Below are 20,426 nucleotides of genomic sequence, written 5' to 3'. Positions count from 1 at the left end.
CCACCTGTTCACCAGTGGCTGAGAGTGGCACGGAAGCAGCACAGTTGTGTCAGGCATGCTCTGTGCCAGGCACTGGGCCGGGGCTGAGCAGGGCAGACCAGCAGACCCGAGGCACCGGCTGACATTCCTGTGGAGGAGACAGACGCACACAGGGACTCAGGTCAGGGTTGAGAGCCGTCACCAGGCAGGGCCAGGTCTGAATAGACTCCGGGAGCTGACCTGGCCAGGGGTGCTCTGTGTCCTAGACGTGTGTGTATGCTCTAGTGCAGGTGCCAAAGGCGAGAGGGTCGGTCCGCGTTAGCACGCTTTTCTGAAGCACGGCCGTCAGCATGTAGTCCTCAGCCAAGAACCTTCAGCGCTCGGCACAAGCCCAGCCCTGGCCGTGCTCCTTTGGGCCGGGGAGTGGGGAGCAGCCCCTCCCGTGATGACCAGGACCCGCCATTCCCGGTGGCGCCTGACCGTGCATCCTCCGCCTGCTTCGTGGATAAAGGTCAGGAAGGAGGGATCCCGGCTGTTTCCATCCCCCAGGGACCCTTATCTATTTTGGCAAAGGCTCTGTGGTCAGACGTTTCCGGATCAGCGTCCCAGCCCCGACACCTCCTAGGCAGTGATCTCAAGAAAGCAGGACCCAGGACTTCTGTGCTCACATCTCCTCGCCTGTGAAATAGGGGCCATGGTTCCAGCCCTGCCCTTCTCCGGAGAATTAGGAGAGTGAGTTAGACTTCATAACCATGACGTAGGAATCCTTCCAGTGCCTACCACCGAGGCTGACACACCGATAAATGCTCACCAAGTAAGAGAGTGTCTTCCAGCCTGGTCTCTGGAGAGGGAGGTTCTGTAGGCATTTCCTTCCTCCTGTCTGTGGGCACGCAGTTACCTGAGGTGACGGGGCAGGGTGCCGAGGTCATGTGTACGCATACGGCATTGGTGGAGGAAGGATGCTGCTAAACTGATTCTGGGGCTTTGAATCATCACATGGTCCATTGAGTAAAATCACACGTAGGCTCGGTGCAGGGGGAAGCGGAGTGGTGTGCAGAGGAGCCCTGGAGGGGGATCTGGGGAGCCGAGTTCTGGGCCTGGCTTTGCACCTTTACTCGCCATGGGGCACATGCTCACGGCGCCCTGTCGGTCCTACTGAGCACCCCTCCCCTCTGCAGACCTGGGACCACTGCTGTCCCTGGGCCCCCTGTCCCACAGCTAGTGCTGGGCCTGCCTAGTCTCCAGGCCTTTGCACATGCTGTGCCCTCCGCCTGGAGGGCCCTCCCCCTTCTCCACTGTTGACTGAGTGGGCACCGTCCAATGTCCTCAGACACATCACTCCTCTGCCCGGAGCCTCAAATACCGGTTGTAGGCCGGCGGATTCCTCGGGGCTTTTCTGAGGTCTCTGGTGAGACATGAGACCTCACATGCATGGATGCAGGGGTTCTCCTGCTCCCAGAAACTGACGGAAGCGTGGCCGGCGTGTTAACGATTGTCTGCCACTGACACAACAATATGAGTGAAGTGTCAGGGGTTTTCTGGGGGCTCGGCGTATTCCCCGTGAGTGGATTCCCTTTGAAAAGGCAGGACTAAGGCCGCCTCATGAAGCTGTTCTAACTGCAGTTGGGCCACCTCGTCCCCACCTGTCCCTCTGCCAGAATTCTTTCCATGCCTGCGGAGGGCTGAATGTGTGCCTCGGGGCCTGACACGGGATGTGCACCTGCCCACACAACTCTCGGTGCTTCCCCATCTGCCCAGAGCTCCTCTGGGTGGTGCAAAGCATCAGGTTCCGTTGGGGCTCACCCCCCGCTTTCTGCACTCGGGCAGGCACCAGATTTCAAACCCCGCCTCTGCCGAACGTGCACCGCCCGAGCCTCGGTTTCCTCGTCTGCAAAGTGGAGGTCGTCACACCCCCCTCCAGGGAGTGGCAGGCAGACGCCGGTGCAGTGCGTGGCATGGGGTGGGGGCACGTGCTGTGGGGCTGTCCCTCCGAGCGTGAGTAATCCTCACCCTAGAGACCAGAGTGAAACAGATCGGCAGTCTGCGTGTCGAAGCCAAAAGTCTGTTTTCTGGAGAATTCCACTTTGGAAGACAAGCTCAGGTTTTGGGTCAGAACCGTATGCGTCAGGAGTGTCATGGTTGGGCATCCGGGCATATCTTCAAGGCTTGGTGAGCACCCCTGCCTTTGAACCTTCCACGTGGACCGGCCCAGGTCAGGCAGGCTTTTGGGGATCTCTCGCACAGCTGGGCTGCATGTCGCGTTCTGGTAGCATCGTTTTCACAGAGCAGCCTGTCTGGCTATGAATAGACGTGTTTTTTCTCTCTCTTTCTTGGACACCTGAATGGCAGTCTCCCTCCTGCAGTCCCAGAGGCGGACCTGGGTTAAAACTCCAAAACAGACATCAGAGTGGGGCCATCCGTCTGTGCTCCGACCCGTGGCTCCCAGCAAGGCTCAAAGACGGGGCCGATGGCTGCCGTGAGCCGGGCGTCTCCCGAGGGTCCCCCGGGCTGTGGAGCTAACGGCTGCTGAGCAGACCAAAGCCGTCCGTTCACGGGAAAGGCAGCAGCGTGGAGGAGCAGCCAGAGTTGAGGAGGATGGTCTGTGTCTCCAGAAACAGGCCTGCTGGCAGCCCCCGAGACAGGAAGGCCGCCTAGGACAAGGGACCAGCCAGCCGCAGGCTGGAGGGCCGTGTGGCCTGGCGTTGGGAGCATGGGTCTGAACCGCACTACCTGGCTTCAAATCCCAGTTCTTCCTCCTGCGCTGGACAGCGTGCCTGGCCTTTTTATGCCTCAGTTTTCCCCTTCTGTAAAATGGAGTTCATGTACTATGGGGGGCGGGCAGGGGGGCGTAGGTTAATAGCACTTAAGTGCATTAGAACAAGAGTTGAGGGGCAGTAAATATAAAAGGATAAACTGAGGCCCAGAAAGTGCAAAGGACAGGTCTGTGGTCACCCAGAAAGCCACTGGGGCAGCCAGGCTCACACTCATGACTTCCAGTCTCGTGGGCATTTCCCTCCTCCCCCTGCCCCCTCAGTCAGACGTTTCCAGCTCTGCCTTTTGCAAAGGAAATCTCGTGACCCCTCAGCCGGCAAGAATTCAGACTGCCCAGAACTTCGGAAACCTCTCTGGGCTGGCCAGGGGCCTTGTTGCAGTTCTATTCAGCTGCTAGTTCTTTTTTTTCTCCCCCTTTTTTTCTTCCTTTAAAGCTCTAGAGGGTGTCTCCTTTCCTATCTCCCAAAATAGAAAAATCAGCCTTTGACACATGTAGGTCCTGCTGTGTGTCCCCGAGCCACCCTCCTCCCGTTCTGGGCCTCATGTTCCCCATCTGTGAAGTGAAAAGGTGCCCCGCCCCCCCCCCCCCCTTTTTCCCCCCCCCCCCCCCCCCCCGACGGATGGGTGGCCGCCACCTGCCAGCCTGTAACTGCATTGAGGACAAGCAGACTGAGAGGTGCCACCCGGACGCGGGTGAGTGCTGACTCAACGAAAGCGGGTGACGCATCCTTCTAGGAAGTGAGGTGAAACCCACCAGAAATGCTGCCCGCTTCCGCCTGCCTCCCCAGTTTCAAAGGTGGTTTGAGTCATCAGCGTTGTCTGCACCCTTCTCGCTCTCCTGTTTCAGCTGAACCCTCCTCAGCTGCTCTGTGCTGAGGCTGAGGTGGCCAGATGTGTCCCGTCCGCGGGCCTCCTGGGCGGCAGAACGGTGGGGCTTGGTGGTTCCCTGCTCTCTGCTGGGCACCCAGCCACCAGCTCTGGAGGCTGCCAGCCTTGTTGTGAATCTCAGCTCTCAGTTGTTGATACCACCCCTCTGAGCCTCAGTCCCCTCATCTGTGAAATGGGTGGATGAGCCCTGCCAGCTCAGAATAGGTGGGTGGGTAGGGGTCCTGGCTCAGCGCATTCCCCTCTCCTGCCTGCCCAAGAGGCTGGGCCTGGGAATTCAGAGATGGATGCCATGTGGGCCTGCTACCCCCTTGCATGGGCCTTGGGCAAGTCATACCCACCCGGAACCCCATTTCCTCGTCTCAACCATGGGCATATTTCCTGCTCTGCCCACGTTTCTAAATTGTCATGAGGCTTCATAAGTGATGTGGGTAAAAATCCTTCTTCAGATGATCAAGAACTAAGAACTGTTCGGATGTGAAGAATCTGATATCTGTCTTTCCCTGGGGCATCTCTGTGACTCAGACAGGCTCTGGTGCAGAGTGGGTGCTCACTGGGTGTTGAATGAATGAATGAAAATAGTTATCATTTATTAAGCACCTGCTACATACCAGGCATCACCCAGGGAACTTTCCATAAGATCCTATAATCTCACCACAACCCCAGCAGTTCAGGTATGCCCCCATTTCACAGATAAGAAAGCTGAGGACAGTAACAAGGACAGTAACATCCCTACGGCCACACAGCAAGCGGTTGAGGAGGTCAGGTGTCACCTCTGACTCTGAAGTCCATGTGTCCTTCCAGGTGCTCAGATGGCCCCTGGGTCACTTCTCCCCAGGGTGTGCTGGTAAGTTCCTGGGCACAGGGGCCGGGTGGGGGGAGATATCTGTACAAAGCTCTAATCTGTAGCATTTGCCAATTTCCATGGTGCACATATTCCCACTGGGCCTGATTTCCAGCAACCAGCCCTCTCCCACCAGCGCTCCAGGCGCTCCCTGGGGTCTCGGAACCACACAAAGTCTTGGGAGGGAGGGATGGGACCCGAAGACGGTCCGTGGGCCCCGCTGTGTGCGATATTCCTGCCAGGCCCGGAGCAGAGCCCTGTAAACGCTGGGATATAATGGACAATAAAAGTCGCCGGAAAATAGTGGGTCTCCTAGGACCGCTGTCATCCCTGCCACACGCTGCCTGCCAGAAACACGGGCCCTGTGATCATGAGGCACGATCGTCATGTAAATATATAGGGTCTCTCGCCAGCCGCGGGCCAAGATTTATTTTATTGAGACACTGGGAGGAGGGGACGACGGCTCAGGTTCACCGTCCTGGTAGCTTTGTGAAATGCTCCGCCATCACTTCCCAGCTTCTGGGAGGACGCAGCAGGCGCCCATGTGGCCTCCCCCAGCCTCCTCCTAAAGGGGGTTCCCCAGAGGGACAGACCCTGCCTGCCCGTGCATAGACCCGAGGGCCTGGAAGGCCACGAGACTGGGGCCCCGAGAGGATGAGGACCAGACTTACTGTGACAGATGATTTGCTGAGCGGGTCATCAGATATGTGTGTCGCCAGGATGTTGATCTTGAATGAGCGCTGGTTTTTTATAATGATAACTAGAGGCCCTGTGCACGAGTTCGTGCATGGGTGGGGTCCCTTGGGGTGGCCTGCTGGGATCGGGCCCCAGCTCGTGCCCCCAGCCTCACAGCCCTGCAGCCCCGCCTGGCACCCCATTGTGGCCTGGTACCACCCCCTCACCTGCTCTACCATCCTGTCTCTGTGGGGCAATCGATTGGGGCATGGGAGCTGGGGGCGGGGGGGCGGGCAGGCGAGATAGGGGAGGCACAGCCCCACCCACCCCTGCTGCTGGTCACCATCTACAGGGTGCTCGGTGGGGCAATTGGGCCCCCGCTCTCACCTGCCTTTGCCTGGCGCTGCCCGCTCACCTGCTCCACCATCCCGTGGAGGTCCCGCTCTTGTCGGGGCCCATCAGGGCCGGCAGCACCCCCACTGCCACCTGCTGCCAGCACTGCGTCACCGACACCCGCCATGTTCTGCGACACACCCTGGTGGTCAGCGCACATCATAGCAAATGGTCAAACTCCCGAGGGGACAATTTGCATATTAGGCTTTTATTATATAGGATAGGATGGTAATCATAATAGTAGCAGCAGCCATATTTATTGAGCTCTTGTGTATACCTGGGCCCTGATGGTCTTGGGCTGGCGTTTTGTCTGCATGTTCTCAGTCCTCATAACAACCCCACAAGGTGGGTCCTTCATGCCCCTCCTACCCCCCATTTACAGAGCTGGAAACTGCAAAGAGGTGACCACGGGCCTGGCCGGAGCTCTCGTGGCTGGAGAGAGGCAGCATAGGATTTGAACTTGGGGCTCCTAGAATCCAGAGCCTGTGCTGGGTTGCCTCCCTGTCTCCTCATTACCTGGCCCTCTGGTCTCAGATCAAATGCCACCACCTCCCTGCAGCCCCCCTTGATTGACCCACGTTGGAATCAATGGCCACTCCTTTGATTCTGCAACATAGTTAAGCACTTGATCTGGTCCTCACCACGAACACCCATTTGGTTCCTTCTTGAGGGCGGGAGCCCATGTAGAGGGCTTCCAGGCGAGCCAGGACTCAGGCCTGCATTTCATCCAGGCTCTGCCTCTCTGCAGGTGTCACATGACCCCAGAGCCTCAGTTTCCAGATTTGTCAGGACCCCAGAGCCCAGTTTCACAGCCACCAGTGAGTCGCATGTCCTCCCATCAGCCGCACAAAAATCGCCAGCACAGGAAGGGCCCTTCTGCACCGCGGAGCCCGACCCACCCGTGTTGTAGGTGGGGAAACTGAGGCCCAGGGATAGCTCGTGACTTTCCCAAGACCATGCAGCTCTATGGGAGTCCCAGACCCCGTGAAGTCCCGGCCATCATGCCACACGCACTGTGGCTTAGAGCAGAAATCACTAACTCCTCATGGGGTGGCAGAGCTGGACAGAGGGGACACTGTGCCCGCAGCCTGAGCCCCGCTCAGCCGTGTGGGGGACGGGGGGCGGGGGTGGAGGTGGAGGCTCACAGTGACTCTGGAGCCCTGGGTGTCCGGCCACCTGTGGAGGGGACTGGGTGCCATCTGTGCCCCTCAGCACAGCTCCGCCCTGTCTTCTGTGTCCCAGGTCGACAGGCAGAGAGCGACTGACATCACACGTGAGGGCACAGAGGCTGACCAGAGCCACGTCAGACTTCTGGAAGGTTCTGGCTGCCTCCGGCCCAGGAGGAAGAGGAAGGCTCCATGGAGCTGGTTCACGTGGTGTGACCCTGTACTTTCCCTGGGCGCTGGGTGGTGGGCCCTGTCCTGGGCCGAGCACGTGTGCCCTCAGAGGCGCATCCCTGCCGTGGAGGGCTTTCCTCTCCGCCAGACAGGAGGCTGGAAGCAAAGGAAAAGCAGGTTAGGCAGAAAGTGCCCATCTGGAGTCCCTTCTGTGAGTCGAGGCTGGTGCTGCCCACGTAGCTGGGTCGTGGAGGACAGTCCCTGAGGAGTGCCACCCTCACAGGGCCTCAGTGGGCATCCCCCTGCAAGTCCCTGGATGGATGGCCTGGGCCCAGCCTGGGCCACCCAGGGGGCTGGAGGGGAAGGTGCGCTGGCAGGTGGCCAAGCCCTGGTGCCAGCTCGGTATGTCCTCCGGGGCCTCAGCTGCCATATGCCCGTGCCAGTCCCAGCGCTTGAGCTACAGAGCGGGTGGCTGTGCCGGGTGTTGGCGGCTCCTGTTCGGGAGGAGGAGGCCGGGCTGGGCTGGCCTGGGGCTTGCCCTGACCTCCTCCCCCATGTCTGCAGGGGCACCAGCCTCCACACCTTTGACCCCACCGTGTCCTCCACCAGAATCCCCTTCCCCTCTGGTTCGAACCCTGCCCATCCCTCTAAGCCATGTCAGACTCCACCTGTTGCGAGACGCTGTCCGTGACCTTGCCTGGCCGGACCCGCACGCCCCTCCGTCCTCTTCCCGGAGGCATCTTCAGGCTCTGTTCTGGCTCATGGATGTCTGTCCCTGTGTCCCACGGTTCTCTCCCGCGGACCCTGTGAGAGCAAGAGCCTCCACCCGTGTTGTCTGGGAGTCAGCTTGGGCCCTGCACCCATTAATTGGGCGTCTCTTGTGTGCCAGCCCGGGGCGAAGCACTTTGGTTCGCGAAACGCCAGGAACCTTCCAGCCGCCGGGGGCGATGCATGCTACTCTTGTCCCCGTTTTACCCTCGGGGACACGGGACACACACAGCTGGGACGGGGCAGATCCAGGACTTGAACCCAGGGCCGCTGCCTTTCAAGGCGTTTGTCTCTCCAGCAACAAATGTTTTTGGCTCAGTTCACAAAAGAGAGAAGAGGTTAAGCTTTTAAAGGGACAGCAGGAACGTTCATGCTTCTTAGCATGTGCTGGGCCTCAGTGCAGGGGTGGGGGGGTTCTTCCCAGGGACAAGAGAAGGACCCCTCGTTGCTCCCAAGCCCGGGTTGGGTTAGTCCTGGGCTGCTGCCTGTGTTCCAAGTTCCAGTTGGGGGCAAAGGGTTGATAGAGCCTGGAGGGCTGAGCCCCTCCCCACAGGGTGGGTGTGGAGTGGGTTGAGGAGGTTGGGTCCTGGCCCGGTGCTGCCGCTGCTGTGCTTGTGGCCCTGGCAAGGCTCTTGCTTCCTGCCTCAGTTTACCGGGTGGGTAAAATGGGGGAGTAGGACTGGCCGGTCCCAGAGTGGACCCTGGTTGCATTCCAAGCCCACTGGCTGAGGCACACACGTGCACTCTCTCCGGACTGTCCAGTGTCTGCTGCCACAGACCAGTCCCTGGTGAGCATCGGCCTCCCTGGCGACCATGACAATTTCCATTCGCCACAGAGGTGGTAGCCGGAGCTATTTTTGGAACAGCGTGTGGTGGGGGCTTCCTTTCGGCAGTGGCTGGGCATGGAGTCTCGGGCAGGGGAAGTCCCATGCAGGCAGGGCCAGCCCCTCTTCCTTCACCCGCCCTGGCACCGAGAGGCCACGCTCCACCCAGGCCGAGCAGACCTTCCCCGAGCCTCTCAGGAGCCACTGTGCAAGGTACCTGCCTCTGCCCTGCCTCCTGCGGGGGGAGCCCCTCACCCTTTCCTGCCACCTTGGGCAGCTGTGACAGAGTCAGACCCGGGGGATCCCGGGAGCCTGGGCTGACAGAGCACCGACCATGGCTACCACTGGGCCAGTGCCGTCAGCCGACTTGACCTTTGCCACCATGCAGGGGGCGGGGAGCGGGTCACCCTGAGGGAGCCTCGGCTTTGGCAGAGCTCCTGAGGTGACAGGGGAAGCAGAGAGCAGTGCTGCCTCGGGGTGGTGTTGGCTGCCGGAGCCCCTTCCTGATGGTGGAGCGGTGAGTTCTCCACAATGTTCTCCCACCAGGTACAGCTGTTCCCTCAAACCTGAAAACGGGGCAGGAGAGAAAACTGGGGGAGACCAGGGGCTCCAGAACGTGTCCTGGGGAGAGGCGACTGGGTGGGATTACGGGCGCTATCCTGGGGCCCGGGGCAAGCTCTTTACAAACACTGCAGCCCTCCAGCCCCCTGGGGGCTGCCTCCCTGGCTTCTTCCTCCTGACTTCTGGTGTTGCTGTACCTGGGCAGCAGCCAGGTACCTGGCCCTCACTCTGTAGCCTGCTGGGGCCATGGGGTGAGTGTTTAGGTCTCTGCACTCAAGGAAAACATGCAAGCAGTCAGTGACAGCACAGGCACCAGGGATGTAGAGCCAGGCGTAACTGGGGGAGCCCGGGAAGGCTGCCTGGAGGAAGTGCCCAGGTTGGGCTGTGGAGGAGGAGCCAGGTTTGCCTGGAGACAATTCATTTCAGACAGGGAGAAGCAGAGCCTGCCAAGGCCTTGAGGAAAGACCAAGTTCATTTCCCTGGAGGGCAGGGCTCCTTGGGCTGGTGAGCCTGTCTGAGGGGTCCAGTGCTCCTAGCAGAGTGAGATCCCCCAGCGCTGGAAGGATCACCCCACACAAATGAGACTGAAAGTCAGACTTTGTAAACGTAGTATCTGGGTGCAAACGGTATGCCCTTTACTAGCTGCACGAGTTTGGCAAGTCACCTGACTTCTGTGCACCTCAGTGTCCTCATGTGTGAAATGGGGTGTCGCAGAGGAATGTGCTGAGGTGCTGCGTGTAACTCGCTGGCACAGAGACATGCTCAGCAGGTCTTCCTCCTCGAGGGGGTGGGGTGGGAGCCGGGGGAAATGCAGGAAGGCAGGCCCCGACCAGCTGGGCAGAGCTTGCAGTGCCTTCTCAGTCGTGTGGGACACCCCTGGGGAGCTCGGGGTGGGGATCGGCTGGTTGGGATTTGTGTGCTGGAGAGGGGCTCTTTCCCACGGTGGCCTGGAAGTAGTTGGGTCACTGGACCCGCTGAGAAGGGGCCAGGCCAGCTCAGGGCAGGGGCTCTGGGTGAGTGCAGACCATTTGGGGAAAGAATCAGCAGCACTGGATGGAGTCCAGCTGAGGACCGAGGGAGGGCGAGGTGTGGGGTGGGGTGAGTCTGGGTTCCTGCCAAATCCCGGGGCAGACAGGTGACCCGTTGCTAAGATGGGGATTTGGGAAGGTCAGGCAAAAGCCCCAGTTTGGGCCAGGGAGTCTTTGGTGCCGGTGGCTTTTGTGGTTGGGGTCTGGAGCTCTGGAGAGAGAAGGAGGCGGGTGGGTAATGGGTGAGGAGAGGCGAGCTGGTGGTGCTGGGGCAGTGAGCTGAGCAGGAAGTAAGGCCCATCATCTGGGTGGGCGTCGCCCCTCAGCTGTGGCCTCCAGGTCCTGCAGGCCCACGTGGGAGGCCCGCTTCCCCAGGAGGGGTTAGGGACCTCTCTGCAGGGCTGCTTGTGTCCCCTGTCTAAGAGAAGCCAGGCTCCTGCTGGTTATGGGGCCCAGGAATCTGAGCAGCAAGTGTGGCTTTGGCGGGGGCGGGGCTGAGGGGCCACAGGACCACTCAGGAAACCAGACACCAGCTGTGGCTGCTCCCCTAGAGCTCCCAGGCCCCCGTGACTCTGGTCTGAGCGCTGGCTACTTCCTGTCAAGTGATGAATGGGTAACGGCTGCTTATCCCAAGACCAGAAGAGAAGGGAGGCCGGGGCAGGGACGGGGGGGGGGCAGCCGGAGCCACAGCTCATCCATTCCCTCATGCTCCCTTCCAGGGCAGTGTGGACTGGGGGCATCAGACAGCCTTGGTTTCAAGTGTCACTTCCCCCTGTTGCCTGCTGTGTGGCCATGGGCTCCTTCCGTTACCTGGTCTGAACCTTCCCTTCTGCCTCGCATAAGGTAGACAACAGCCACCTGGGACTCCGTGGAGCCTCTGTTTTCCCATCTGCAAAATGGGGGTGATGGGTTCTTGGAAGATATCAAGTCACTGAGCTCAGGGGGGCTGCTTGGTAAGGATGTTGGCTGACGCTGAAGCTGGTCCGGCCTTGACACCACCAGGGGCCCGGCTGGAGCTGCCTGTCTCCTCGCTGGGCCTTCGATCGCCACTGCGGAGGGGTGCGTTGGGCAGGGCGGGCCTGAGACACGGCCCTCTCCCAGCTGGCCAAGGCCCCGGGCAGTGGGCACCCATCCCTGGCACTGGCCGCCAGGAGTCTGCTGGGCAAGTGGAAACAGCCGCAGGGGCCTGCATGGTGTTGGGTCCCTCATTTGGGGGAAAGAAAACTGTGTGTGTGTGTAGGGGAGGGTGTGAGGTCAGGAGGGGGTTTCCTGCTTTGGGAAATCAGCCCGTGATGCTGCTCATGAGCCGGAAGGACTGAGAAGGGGCCTCCCTCTGAGAAACCGGCACAGGGTCCGGTGGCCGCTGCGGCCGAGCCTCCAAGGACGTCTGGGTGGCTCTCCTGAGGGCTGAGCAGAACCTGTCAGCCTTCGCCACCTTCACCCCCAAACCAGGGCAGTGGTGCCCCTACCTCAGTGGACGCACTGAGCACCAGCTGGGCTCAGCCTCGTGGTCGCCGATGACCCTGACCCCTGCACACACACGTGCAGGAAAGGGCAGGGACACGCCGTTTCCACTCAGGGCTTGGGAGCAAAGTGACAAACGCTTGTACCCACATGGTATAAGAATGCACTTCCAGAAGCCCCACGACACCCACCCCCCTCATGCACGTACCCCCCACCCTGCCCCAGGCCCGGTCCTTGGCCTGAGCCTTGTGGTGTCTTGGGTCATCTGGCCCTGGGAGGGTAAGGACCCCAGGGAGCTGCTGGCCTCCACGAGGTGTGGCATTTGGCGGGGCCCAAAGGAGGGACAGGCTTTCCCTAGCTGAAGTTTCCAGAAATTGGGAGGCGAAGGCCAGACAGCAGTCTTAGTCAGAAAGGCCACTTGGGTGACCTCAGAGCCCTGCCAGCGGGAGCTGATCCCCTCTAGGATTAAACCCAAGTCCCCGCGTCCCCCGGGGGTCACTCCCTGCAGTAGGAAGAGCCTTGTCAAAGGCCAGGGGGAGGAGCCGGGCAGTGGGCGTGGCAGAGGTGGCCGCAGTTCCCGTAGGTGATGCAGGTGTTTGCTCCAGAGTCATCTCACAGAGGCCAGAGCGCAACCTGGGGTCCCCCAGCCCTGCTCTGTCCCTCCCAGCTGTGTGACCCTGCGCAAGACCACGCCCGTCTCTGAGCCCCAGCTCCCGCCTGGCACGTGGAGGCGACCACTCCCGTTGCCCCATGGTCAGCACTGGCGGCAGTGGAGCAGCTAAAGCCTCGGGGCGGTGCGTGCGCCAGGCTCTGGTCTGAGGCGTTCATGTCTGTGAACATGTTTAATCCTCTCAGTTGCCCTCAGAGATGGGTTTTACTATTGGCCCCATTTTCCAGACGAGGAAACTGAGTACTGAAAGGTTGCCCATCCCAAATAACCCCTGGGCTCCTCCTGATTCGGTCCCTGGGAGTCTGATAGACATGGCGTGTGTATACACACACACACACACACACACACACGTCCCGAGCCCAGGCCGGGGAGCCACACTGCGCCCACAGCGCCTTGGAGATGCAGGACCCTCACTCCCGGCAAAGAAAGGCCCTCTCTGAGGGCACTCGGTGTGGCCTGCGGCTCTGGGCCTCACATTCCACGGATTGTTGGCCCCTGACTTGGGCTTGGCAGCCGGTTCCTCATTGTTCGGCAGCTTGGCAGGAGCTCGGCAGCGGCAGCTCCCTGCGTTACCCGGAGGCGCCGGCGTGCGCTGTGGTTCCTTGCCCGGCTCTCCATGTCCTCCCTCCAAGTCCCTTTGTCTTGATCTTTCTGCGTCTGAGCCCCTAAGAAGCAGTTTCTGGCAGGAAATTTCTGGGATTAAAGGGTCCGGTTTCTGTTGAAGTGAAGACAAAAAAGAACGAAAATTCTCTGAAATTTTCTGGAGACTCTGGGACCGAGTGGGGGGCAGGGCTTGGGAGTCAGCGAGGCCCGGGTCCACGTGCCCCTCTGTAGCTCACTCGAGACACGACCTTGAGCCTCGCCTCTGAACCCGATTCCTCGTGGTGAGATGGGTCTACCAGCAGCCTCAGGGTGCATGGAAAAGACCTGGCCCCCTGGGAGCTCAGAGCTACGTTGCCTTGCCCTCCCTCCCCACCTCTGCCCCTTTGTCGTGGCCCCTCTCTGGCACGGGGTGGGGGGTGGGGGGAACTGTGGCTTTTCTGGAACAAAGGCTGCTGCTTTTCTGGAACAAAGGCCCCTCCCCTCGCTGGGGAGCGTGGTGCAGCACCTTCTATTCTAGACAGAAAGGCTCCCGGGAACATCATTCACCACAGCCCAGGGCCTGGCAGGAGAGGTGCGTGGACAGCAGTGCTGTAGCAGCTGGTGCCGTCCCAGAGGGCAAGGACCATGGCCCTCGTGGGGGGAGGTGGCCCTCGTGGCCCACTCAGCACAGATCTCATTCTCGTTCAGTGGGGAGCCCCTGGACGGGAAGAGGATGCTGGGGCGGGCTGCGAGGAGCGCCACACGGAGGTTTGGCGCAAAGATGCTTTTGTGGGTGTGAGTCCTGGCTCCTCGGCCTGTGATCCGTGTGATCTGGGCACCTCTCGTAGCCTCCTTGTGCTTCGGTTTTCTCATCTGCAAAATGGAACCATAAGAGACCCTATTCGGTGGAATTATTCAAATGAGATGGGCTGACAGCTGAAGCAGGGAGCAGGGCCGGCATAGTGAGTGCACACGACTGTTGGCTGATCATGACTATTTCTGATGGGGCCCGGGTGGGGGCCCTCCCGTTGCTCCTGTGTGAGGAGCTGGGGACACCTGAGAAGCTCCTGAGGGCGTGCAGGCCGCTGCCTCTGAGCTCAGCTGTGGGAGTGCCCTGTGGGGGTGTGGGAGTGACCTTCGCAAATACCTCCTAGGTTTCTGACCCATGTGACTTGCCCAAGGTCCCCGCTGGGGAGCGACAGGGTCAGACACAAACCCCGGCTGGCCGGCCACAGAGGCTGTGTGAGGTGGGACGAGGGAAAGGGAAGCCAGGGCGGGCGCACGTGAGGTCGGTGAGCAGGTGAGCAGGTGAGCGAGGCACCGCGGGCCCTGCCAGTGCTTCTGCGTACAGCTCTCCCACCTTTCCCAGAGGCCCCCCTAAGGGCAGAGGACGGTGAACATGTCACCCGGAGGGGTCTGGGGGTGCAGCCCCAAGCAGCTGCAGAGCCTGCAGGAGCCTCGGGTTTTATCTTAAAATTCATGCGCATTTTACATTCCGTTCCCTCTGTATCCGGTTTATGTCGCACACATTTCCCCCCTGAGAAACAGCGCTGCCTCGGGGAGCTGCTCGTGTTTATCTGTTTATCCTGGGGCCTTTCGTACCCAGGTTCTCACCGTGTCACCTGGGGGGGGAGCGCTCCATGCGGAGGCGGGCACAGATGGTGGGCAGATGCTGAGGGGACTGCGGTCCCATCTGCATTTCAGGAAGTGGCCTCAGCGGCCTGGGCAGAGGAGGAGGGCGTGGTGGGGAGGGGGCCCCAGGCCCTGGAGGCCCAGCGATCAGGCAGTCAGGGGCGTGCGTGCGGGGACAGAGGCCTCCGAAGAACAGGCATAGCGTTGCTGTGCCCTCACCGTGACACTGATTTGAGATAAGAAAAAGGAGACAGCAAGAGCTCTACCTTCGTGTGTATACATTAGGATGAACCACATACAATGCTGAGTGTGGAAGTCAAAACTGGTTGAGTTTGGGCAACGTCACAGACAGGAGCCCGCAGGGGCCGGGCCGGGCTGTGCTGGGCAGGAGGCTCCTCGGGCGGCGCCCTGCCAGCCGGGGTGGTGTGGACCTGCAGTCCCTGTCACACCGCCTGCTCCATGTGGCATCGCTCCCTGCCATCTCCTGTGCGGGCTGGAGAGCAGCGTTATCTGAAAACGCAGATGGAAGGTGTGAGAGGGAGGAGCTGGGCCTGCCGAGCACGTGGGAGGAGGGGCCCTGGACGCGAAGGTCCTGCCAAATGCTCGGGGTGAATGAAGGCCTGTCCTCCTGCAGCCTCACAGCTGCTTCTGCTTCTGTGCGCCTGTGCCTCCACCCCTGCCTGGGGGTGCTTGTCTGCTGGGAGCCGAGAGGCTGCCTGTGACCCCAGGAGTGGAAGGGATGTTGGGGGTGATACTCAGAAGGCCTTCAGCTCAGGCCTGGGTGCCTGGTGGCACTCAGGGACAGCTGCTGCGGTTACTATAGCAACTGGTGACTAGCATCTGAGCTGTCGGGGAGCCTCTGATGTGACAAGCCCTGGAGGTTGAGAGGGTTGCTCCCTGGTGCCCGGAGGCTTGAGCAGGACTGTGAGAGGGACCCATGGCCTCCCCGTGATTGGGGGACGCAGAGGCTTGAGCAGGACTGTGAGAGGGACCCATGGCCTTGGCCTCCCCGTGATTGGGGGACGCAGGGCCCTTCCTGCAGCTGTTGCTTGTGGTCCGACTTGAGGTCTGCTTCTCCTGACCACCCAGGCTGCCAGCCAGGGTTTATGTGGGACTGATGTTGGGGGGCAAGGGTGTAGAACTACCCCCCAAGAGGCTTGGAGGACAGCGATGTGGACAGAACGAGGCTTTGGAGTCTGGCACAAGTGGGGTTGAATCTGGTGCCCCTGGCTGGCTGGGGCCACCTTTTAGACTTTTCCCTGCAGAGCCTCAGTTTCCCCTCTATCCATTAGGGACAATCCTCGCAACCTAAGAGGACAGCATAATGGAGGGAAAGCGTGTCACACAGGGTGTGCAGTCCTAGGCCTGCCACTTCTGAGCTGGGTGGCCTCGGGCAAGGTACTTAACTACTGTGCACCTCAACTCACACACCTGTAAAATGGGGCCAGTGAAAGCACTTCCTCCGTCCAAGGGCTGTCAGGAGGAGAGAATGCGCAGGCAGATACATAAGAAAACCCTTCTTTTCTTTTGCAGCCCGTGCCCTTGTGAGGCTGGCATGCAGGATGGCAGGACAGCCCAGCCACATGCCCCACGGAGGGAACCCCAACAGCCTTTGCCACACCCCGGGGCCCGCGCACCCTCCTGACCCACAGGTAAGCCCTTTCCTCTCTCTGCAGGGCCTTGGAGTCTCCCAGGGACACATCCCTGAGGCTGCTTCGCCCTGGCCAACGGGGGCAGCCCCGAGACAGAGCCTCCTCTCGCACGTTTCCAGCGATGGGAGCAGAGCTCACTGCCTCACCCAGCCAGCCCTTCGTTTCCTCCAGCGGCACTCCGAGCAGCCACTCTGGGGGGGGATGCCAGGTGCTGGGCCTGCCCCCGGGTGTTCCCATGTGAATGGAATCAGTGCTGAGGGATCAGTGCTACTGAGAAGGATGGACATAGAGGGGCTTGTGGCAGCGCCGAGGAGAAAGGAGGGTGCGGGCAAATGGGCAGGGAGAACTGGGGTCAGAAAGAACTTCCTTACTCTGGGCCGAAATCTGCCTCCCTCCTGGTCGGGGCTGCCTCCCTCCTCCGTGCTGCTTCCACACCTGTGCCCAGGCCCTGGGTCCCGGCCATGAGCACATCCCACTGGGGGACTGGATCCTGGGTCTCCTTCCCTCCTTAGACAGAGAGTCCTCTCGAGCCCCTCGTGCCTGCTGAGTTAATACACTGCACTGCACATATGTGTAGTGCACCCAGGACGCACATGACCCAAGTCTGCTCTGACCCTGCACGCAGTCTCACGGGAGGGTCAGACAGGAAAGAATGCAGAAGAAACTCGGAGCCAGTGAAGCTCCAACAAGGCACCTGACCCAAAGCCAGATTCACGCAGAGGCGACATAAGAACTAGGAGAAACTGTGTGTGTGTGTGCACGCGCATGTTCACATACACACACGTGCACAGGGGTCCAAGCGCATCTGTACTCTCCATTTCTGTCGCTGGCTGAGGTGCAGGGGCCCATTTCCTAGACGGATTTGGGGAGGTGGATCCCAGCAACCTGGGCAGCCCGTGGACACTGCTGGTCCAGAGTCCACCAGGACATCTCAGCGATGCTGGGGCAGCGGGGCCTCCTCGGGTAATGTAGCAATTTGTCATATTAAGTCATTCACTAGCAATCGAGTCCCCCTTGATTAATCTCCCAGAATTAGCCAGTTGCATTTCAAGCAATTAGGGTTAATTATAGCCTTGTTTGGCAGAGGAGAGAGCCCCGTAATTACTTCACGGACAAGAACGCGCTGGGCTGCGGCGGCGGCCATGGCGTCTCGTCGCACACGTTGGAGTGGTAATGACATAGTTAAGTGTAATTAGATCCGATTACTCAGCGTTGGCCAGCGCCTGTCGGGGAAGATGCCCCAGTGCTGCCAGCATCTGGCCGGGCTTGCAGTACCAGGAAGAACAGTGGTGTTGACGCTGGGGCTGCGGACGGTTGGGTTGGACAAAGGACAGCCTGGCACTTCCTGTCGCCTTGTCTGGTATTTAAATGCCATCTGAGGAGATATCGGGGCCTGAACCTTGCCTATTTCAGGACATAGAAACACTGAAACTGATGGCGGGGGCATTTTCCTTTATGGTAGGGGGCACTGCTGTTTCCCCAAAATCATTCTTAGAGGAAGGAGCCAGGCTCCATGACAGCAAGAATGCTGCATGCTGGACCGGACTGGGTTCAGCTCCCAACTCCATCCCTCACCAGTCAGGTGACGTTGGTCAGTGACCTCTCCGAGCCTCAGTCTCCTCATCCGTAAAATGGGGCCATGAAGACTGAGTGAGATGGTATACTCTAAACATCCAGCATGGCACCCAGCATCGTGGGTGTTTCGGAAATGGGAAGTCATTGATCTCATTGTGATATTCTAAAATTTAATTTCGTTTTCACAGCTAAAGAGTCCAGAGCTGGAAATACCCCCAATGCAGATAGAACAATTTAGCCCTCTGATTTTTAATAACCTTCTGTGCCCAAGACACACGGTTTGTCCAGTTCTGAGAGCTACCAGCATATGAAAATATGTTTGCTGAACACAGCAGAATTATATGTGAAATTCATATATCCTAGTAATGGGGAAAGCTGAACATGCCTGCCTTTATTAAGGTTTTGAATGAATGAATGAATGAGTGAATGAATGCAGTTGATAAAAAGCATCTATCTTTATGATTTTTGCCAAGTTGCTGCAGAGCATTCTCATCAGGAATGAAAGGCCAGGCTCAGCTGGCCCAGGAAGAAGCACATGAATTTCCAAGCAGGAGGACGGTGTTCTTGCCTGAGAAAGCCCTGGCTAATGCGTCTTCCATCTGGAAAGTCTTTGCAGACCTGCTCGGGCTGTGCCAAGTTCCGCTGTATCCGGCACTGTTCCGAGAGAGAGAGAGAGAGAGAGAGAGAGAGAGAGGAACGTGCCTGACTTTGCAGGAGATGAGGACAGCATTGCACAGGCCCAAACCGTTAGGAAAATATTCCCAAGCCAACGACGGTCGTTAGATAAGATTTAATGTCCAAATATCGATGGCCATTAACGGTCAAGAAGTGTTTGCTTTGCTGTAAATTCAGCAATTGCTTGTCTCATTTTTGCCCTCGGTCTGCGTGTTCCAGGAAGAGGGAGGAGCCAGACCTGAAGGTGCAGGACTGTGGGGTTAGATGAGGGTTTAAATCCCGGTGCTTAGATAAGGTAGGGTGAGCAGTCATGATGAAAGGCGTGGACTCCGCGCTGTGTCATTTGGAATTGACTGCAGCCGATGGGGGGCCCATTGTGGGTTTGAAGTTGGTGGGGTTGAGGTTTTAGATCTCTGGGAGCTGAGGCTCGAGGCGCAGGGAAGGTGGAAAAAGGAGGCAAAGAGGTGAGACGATGCCTAAGCCTTAACCAGGCTGGACACGGAGTGAAGATTTCAGAGACTTCCAGGGGGAGAAACCGTCTGCTTTTGGTGACTGAAGGGAGGAGGGAGAGGGAAGTCCAGGATGTGCCCAGCCTCTGGGTGATGGCTGCTGCTCTGTGTGGCTTCACCCTTCCGGTCTTTGCTTGTCCATCACTGGGAAGCTGATTCCGGAGTCTCTCGTCCGCATGTTTAATTAAGCTCAGTTCGCTCCGAGTTCCGAGCTCCGTTAATGAGGGTCGGCCTGGGGAGCCACGACAATGGAGATGCCTTGGGTTTTGTCATCAGATGTCTTCCACACTTCGGGCATCTCGCTCACTGTTCCCATGGTGCTGCGTGTGGATGTCCGGGCGAGAGAGTCACCGTGGCGGTTGCACCTACCTCCTCCCCCCCTTCCACCAGCTCAGAGCAGTAGGTCTTATTCGGGGCTCCAGTCTGCAGGGGTGGGGGCGACGCTGCGATACATGACTTGCCCGTTAGCTTGGGAGGCGCAGAGGCCGGAGTCACTGCTGTCGCGTGGCCCGTGTGCACCTTCTTGAGTTTGAAATGAGCCAGATCGTGAAGAGCCGAGTGGGGCTGGCGTCCTTAGAGCCTGAGGATATGGACTCTCTGTAACTCGTGCCCTTTCGTGCAGCGTGGATTGGAAACGTGTTGCCATATACGCATGTCCCGCGTTCCTTACACACGATGTCAGATGCCTTTAAAGGTGAACTTGGTTTACAGGAAATGTCATTCTGATGAAGTGTGCTTTCTAAAATCCCAGAAACGGTTGCCTTAAAATTAATGATGCATTGCAAATATCGGGGGGGAAAGACCCATCCAGTGTAAAGACGATTAAAATTCAGGTCAGAAGTCTGACTTAGTCAGGCTAAATTTTTTAATGAGATTTCAGGAAATTAATTGGGCGAATGCATTTTTATACTTTTAACATGTAATTTTATGCTCCTGTTTGAAAAAAAGAAGAAGAATTTGTCGATGGCCAAGGCTTATTGTGGTTCAAACATGTTTAACTCCAATTAGCACAGGGTGGGGGGCATTTGTGGCCTAATGTGATCGGACTTGGAGAAGAAAGCTGGGTTTCTCCACGCTCGCTGGGGTGGGGGTGTCCAAGATACTCCCTTCCCTGTACGGTGGGCTTTGGCCCGAGAAGCCTGGCAGCATTCCTTGGGAGGGTGGGCTGGGGACAGAGGTGACTCAGGGACCTGGGCCGTCGTCTTGGCTCCTTAGCCAGACCTCCAGAGTTGCTTCCAGAGACCCCCTTCTCTCTGAGATGGTGGGGCCTCCTGGGCATCGCAGGCCTCCTCCCTCGGTCCCCTGCAGCTGGCAGCAGAGCCTGGGTCAGCATCCCCACTGCCTACCCAGCCCTCCACCCCCTCTATTCCTTGGGAGGGTGGGCTGGGGACAGAGGTGACTCAGGGACCTGGGCCGTCGTCTTGGCTCCTTAGCCAGACCTCCAGAGTTGCTTCCAGAGACCCCCTTCTCTCTGAGATGGTGGGGCCTCCTGGGCATCGCAGGCCTCCTCCCTCGGTCCCCTGCAGCTGGCAGCAGAGCCTGGGTCAGCATCCCCACTGCCTACCCAGCCCTCCACCCCCTCTCCTCTACCTCTGGGGGAG

The 20,426-nt window shown here is 59.1% G+C and overlaps 1 protein-coding gene across 4 annotated transcripts in view; it reads left to right on the top strand.

The window, feature by feature from the left end:
* Positions 1–7,866: 7,866 nt before the first annotated feature.
* The window catches only part of NEK6 (NIMA related kinase 6), a 43,444-nt gene continuing 30,884 nt past the window's right edge, over positions 7,867–20,426 (top strand). The window contains exons 1-2 of one of the 4 annotated variants that reach the window (XM_006768591.2): positions 7,867–7,991; positions 15,948–16,066. In XM_006768591.2, coding sequence (XP_006768654.1) covers positions 7,958–7,991; positions 15,948–16,066 — 153 coding nt within the window. In that variant the 5' untranslated portion in view covers positions 7,867–7,957. Of the gene's footprint in view, positions 7,992–8,914; positions 9,024–15,947; positions 16,067–20,426 lie in introns of those variants that run through there. The other 3 variants (XM_006768592.2, XM_015567100.1, XM_015567099.1) reach the window with 3 other exon arrangements.

The sequence above is a fragment of the Myotis davidii genome, unplaced genomic scaffold (assembly GCF_000327345.1).
Source record: "Myotis davidii unplaced genomic scaffold, ASM32734v1 scaffold142, whole genome shotgun sequence".
Lineage (NCBI taxonomy): Eukaryota > Metazoa > Chordata > Mammalia > Chiroptera > Vespertilionidae > Myotis > Myotis davidii.
The sequence above is the reverse complement of the archived record's forward strand: the minus strand, read 5'-3'. Positions and strand labels throughout refer to the sequence as shown.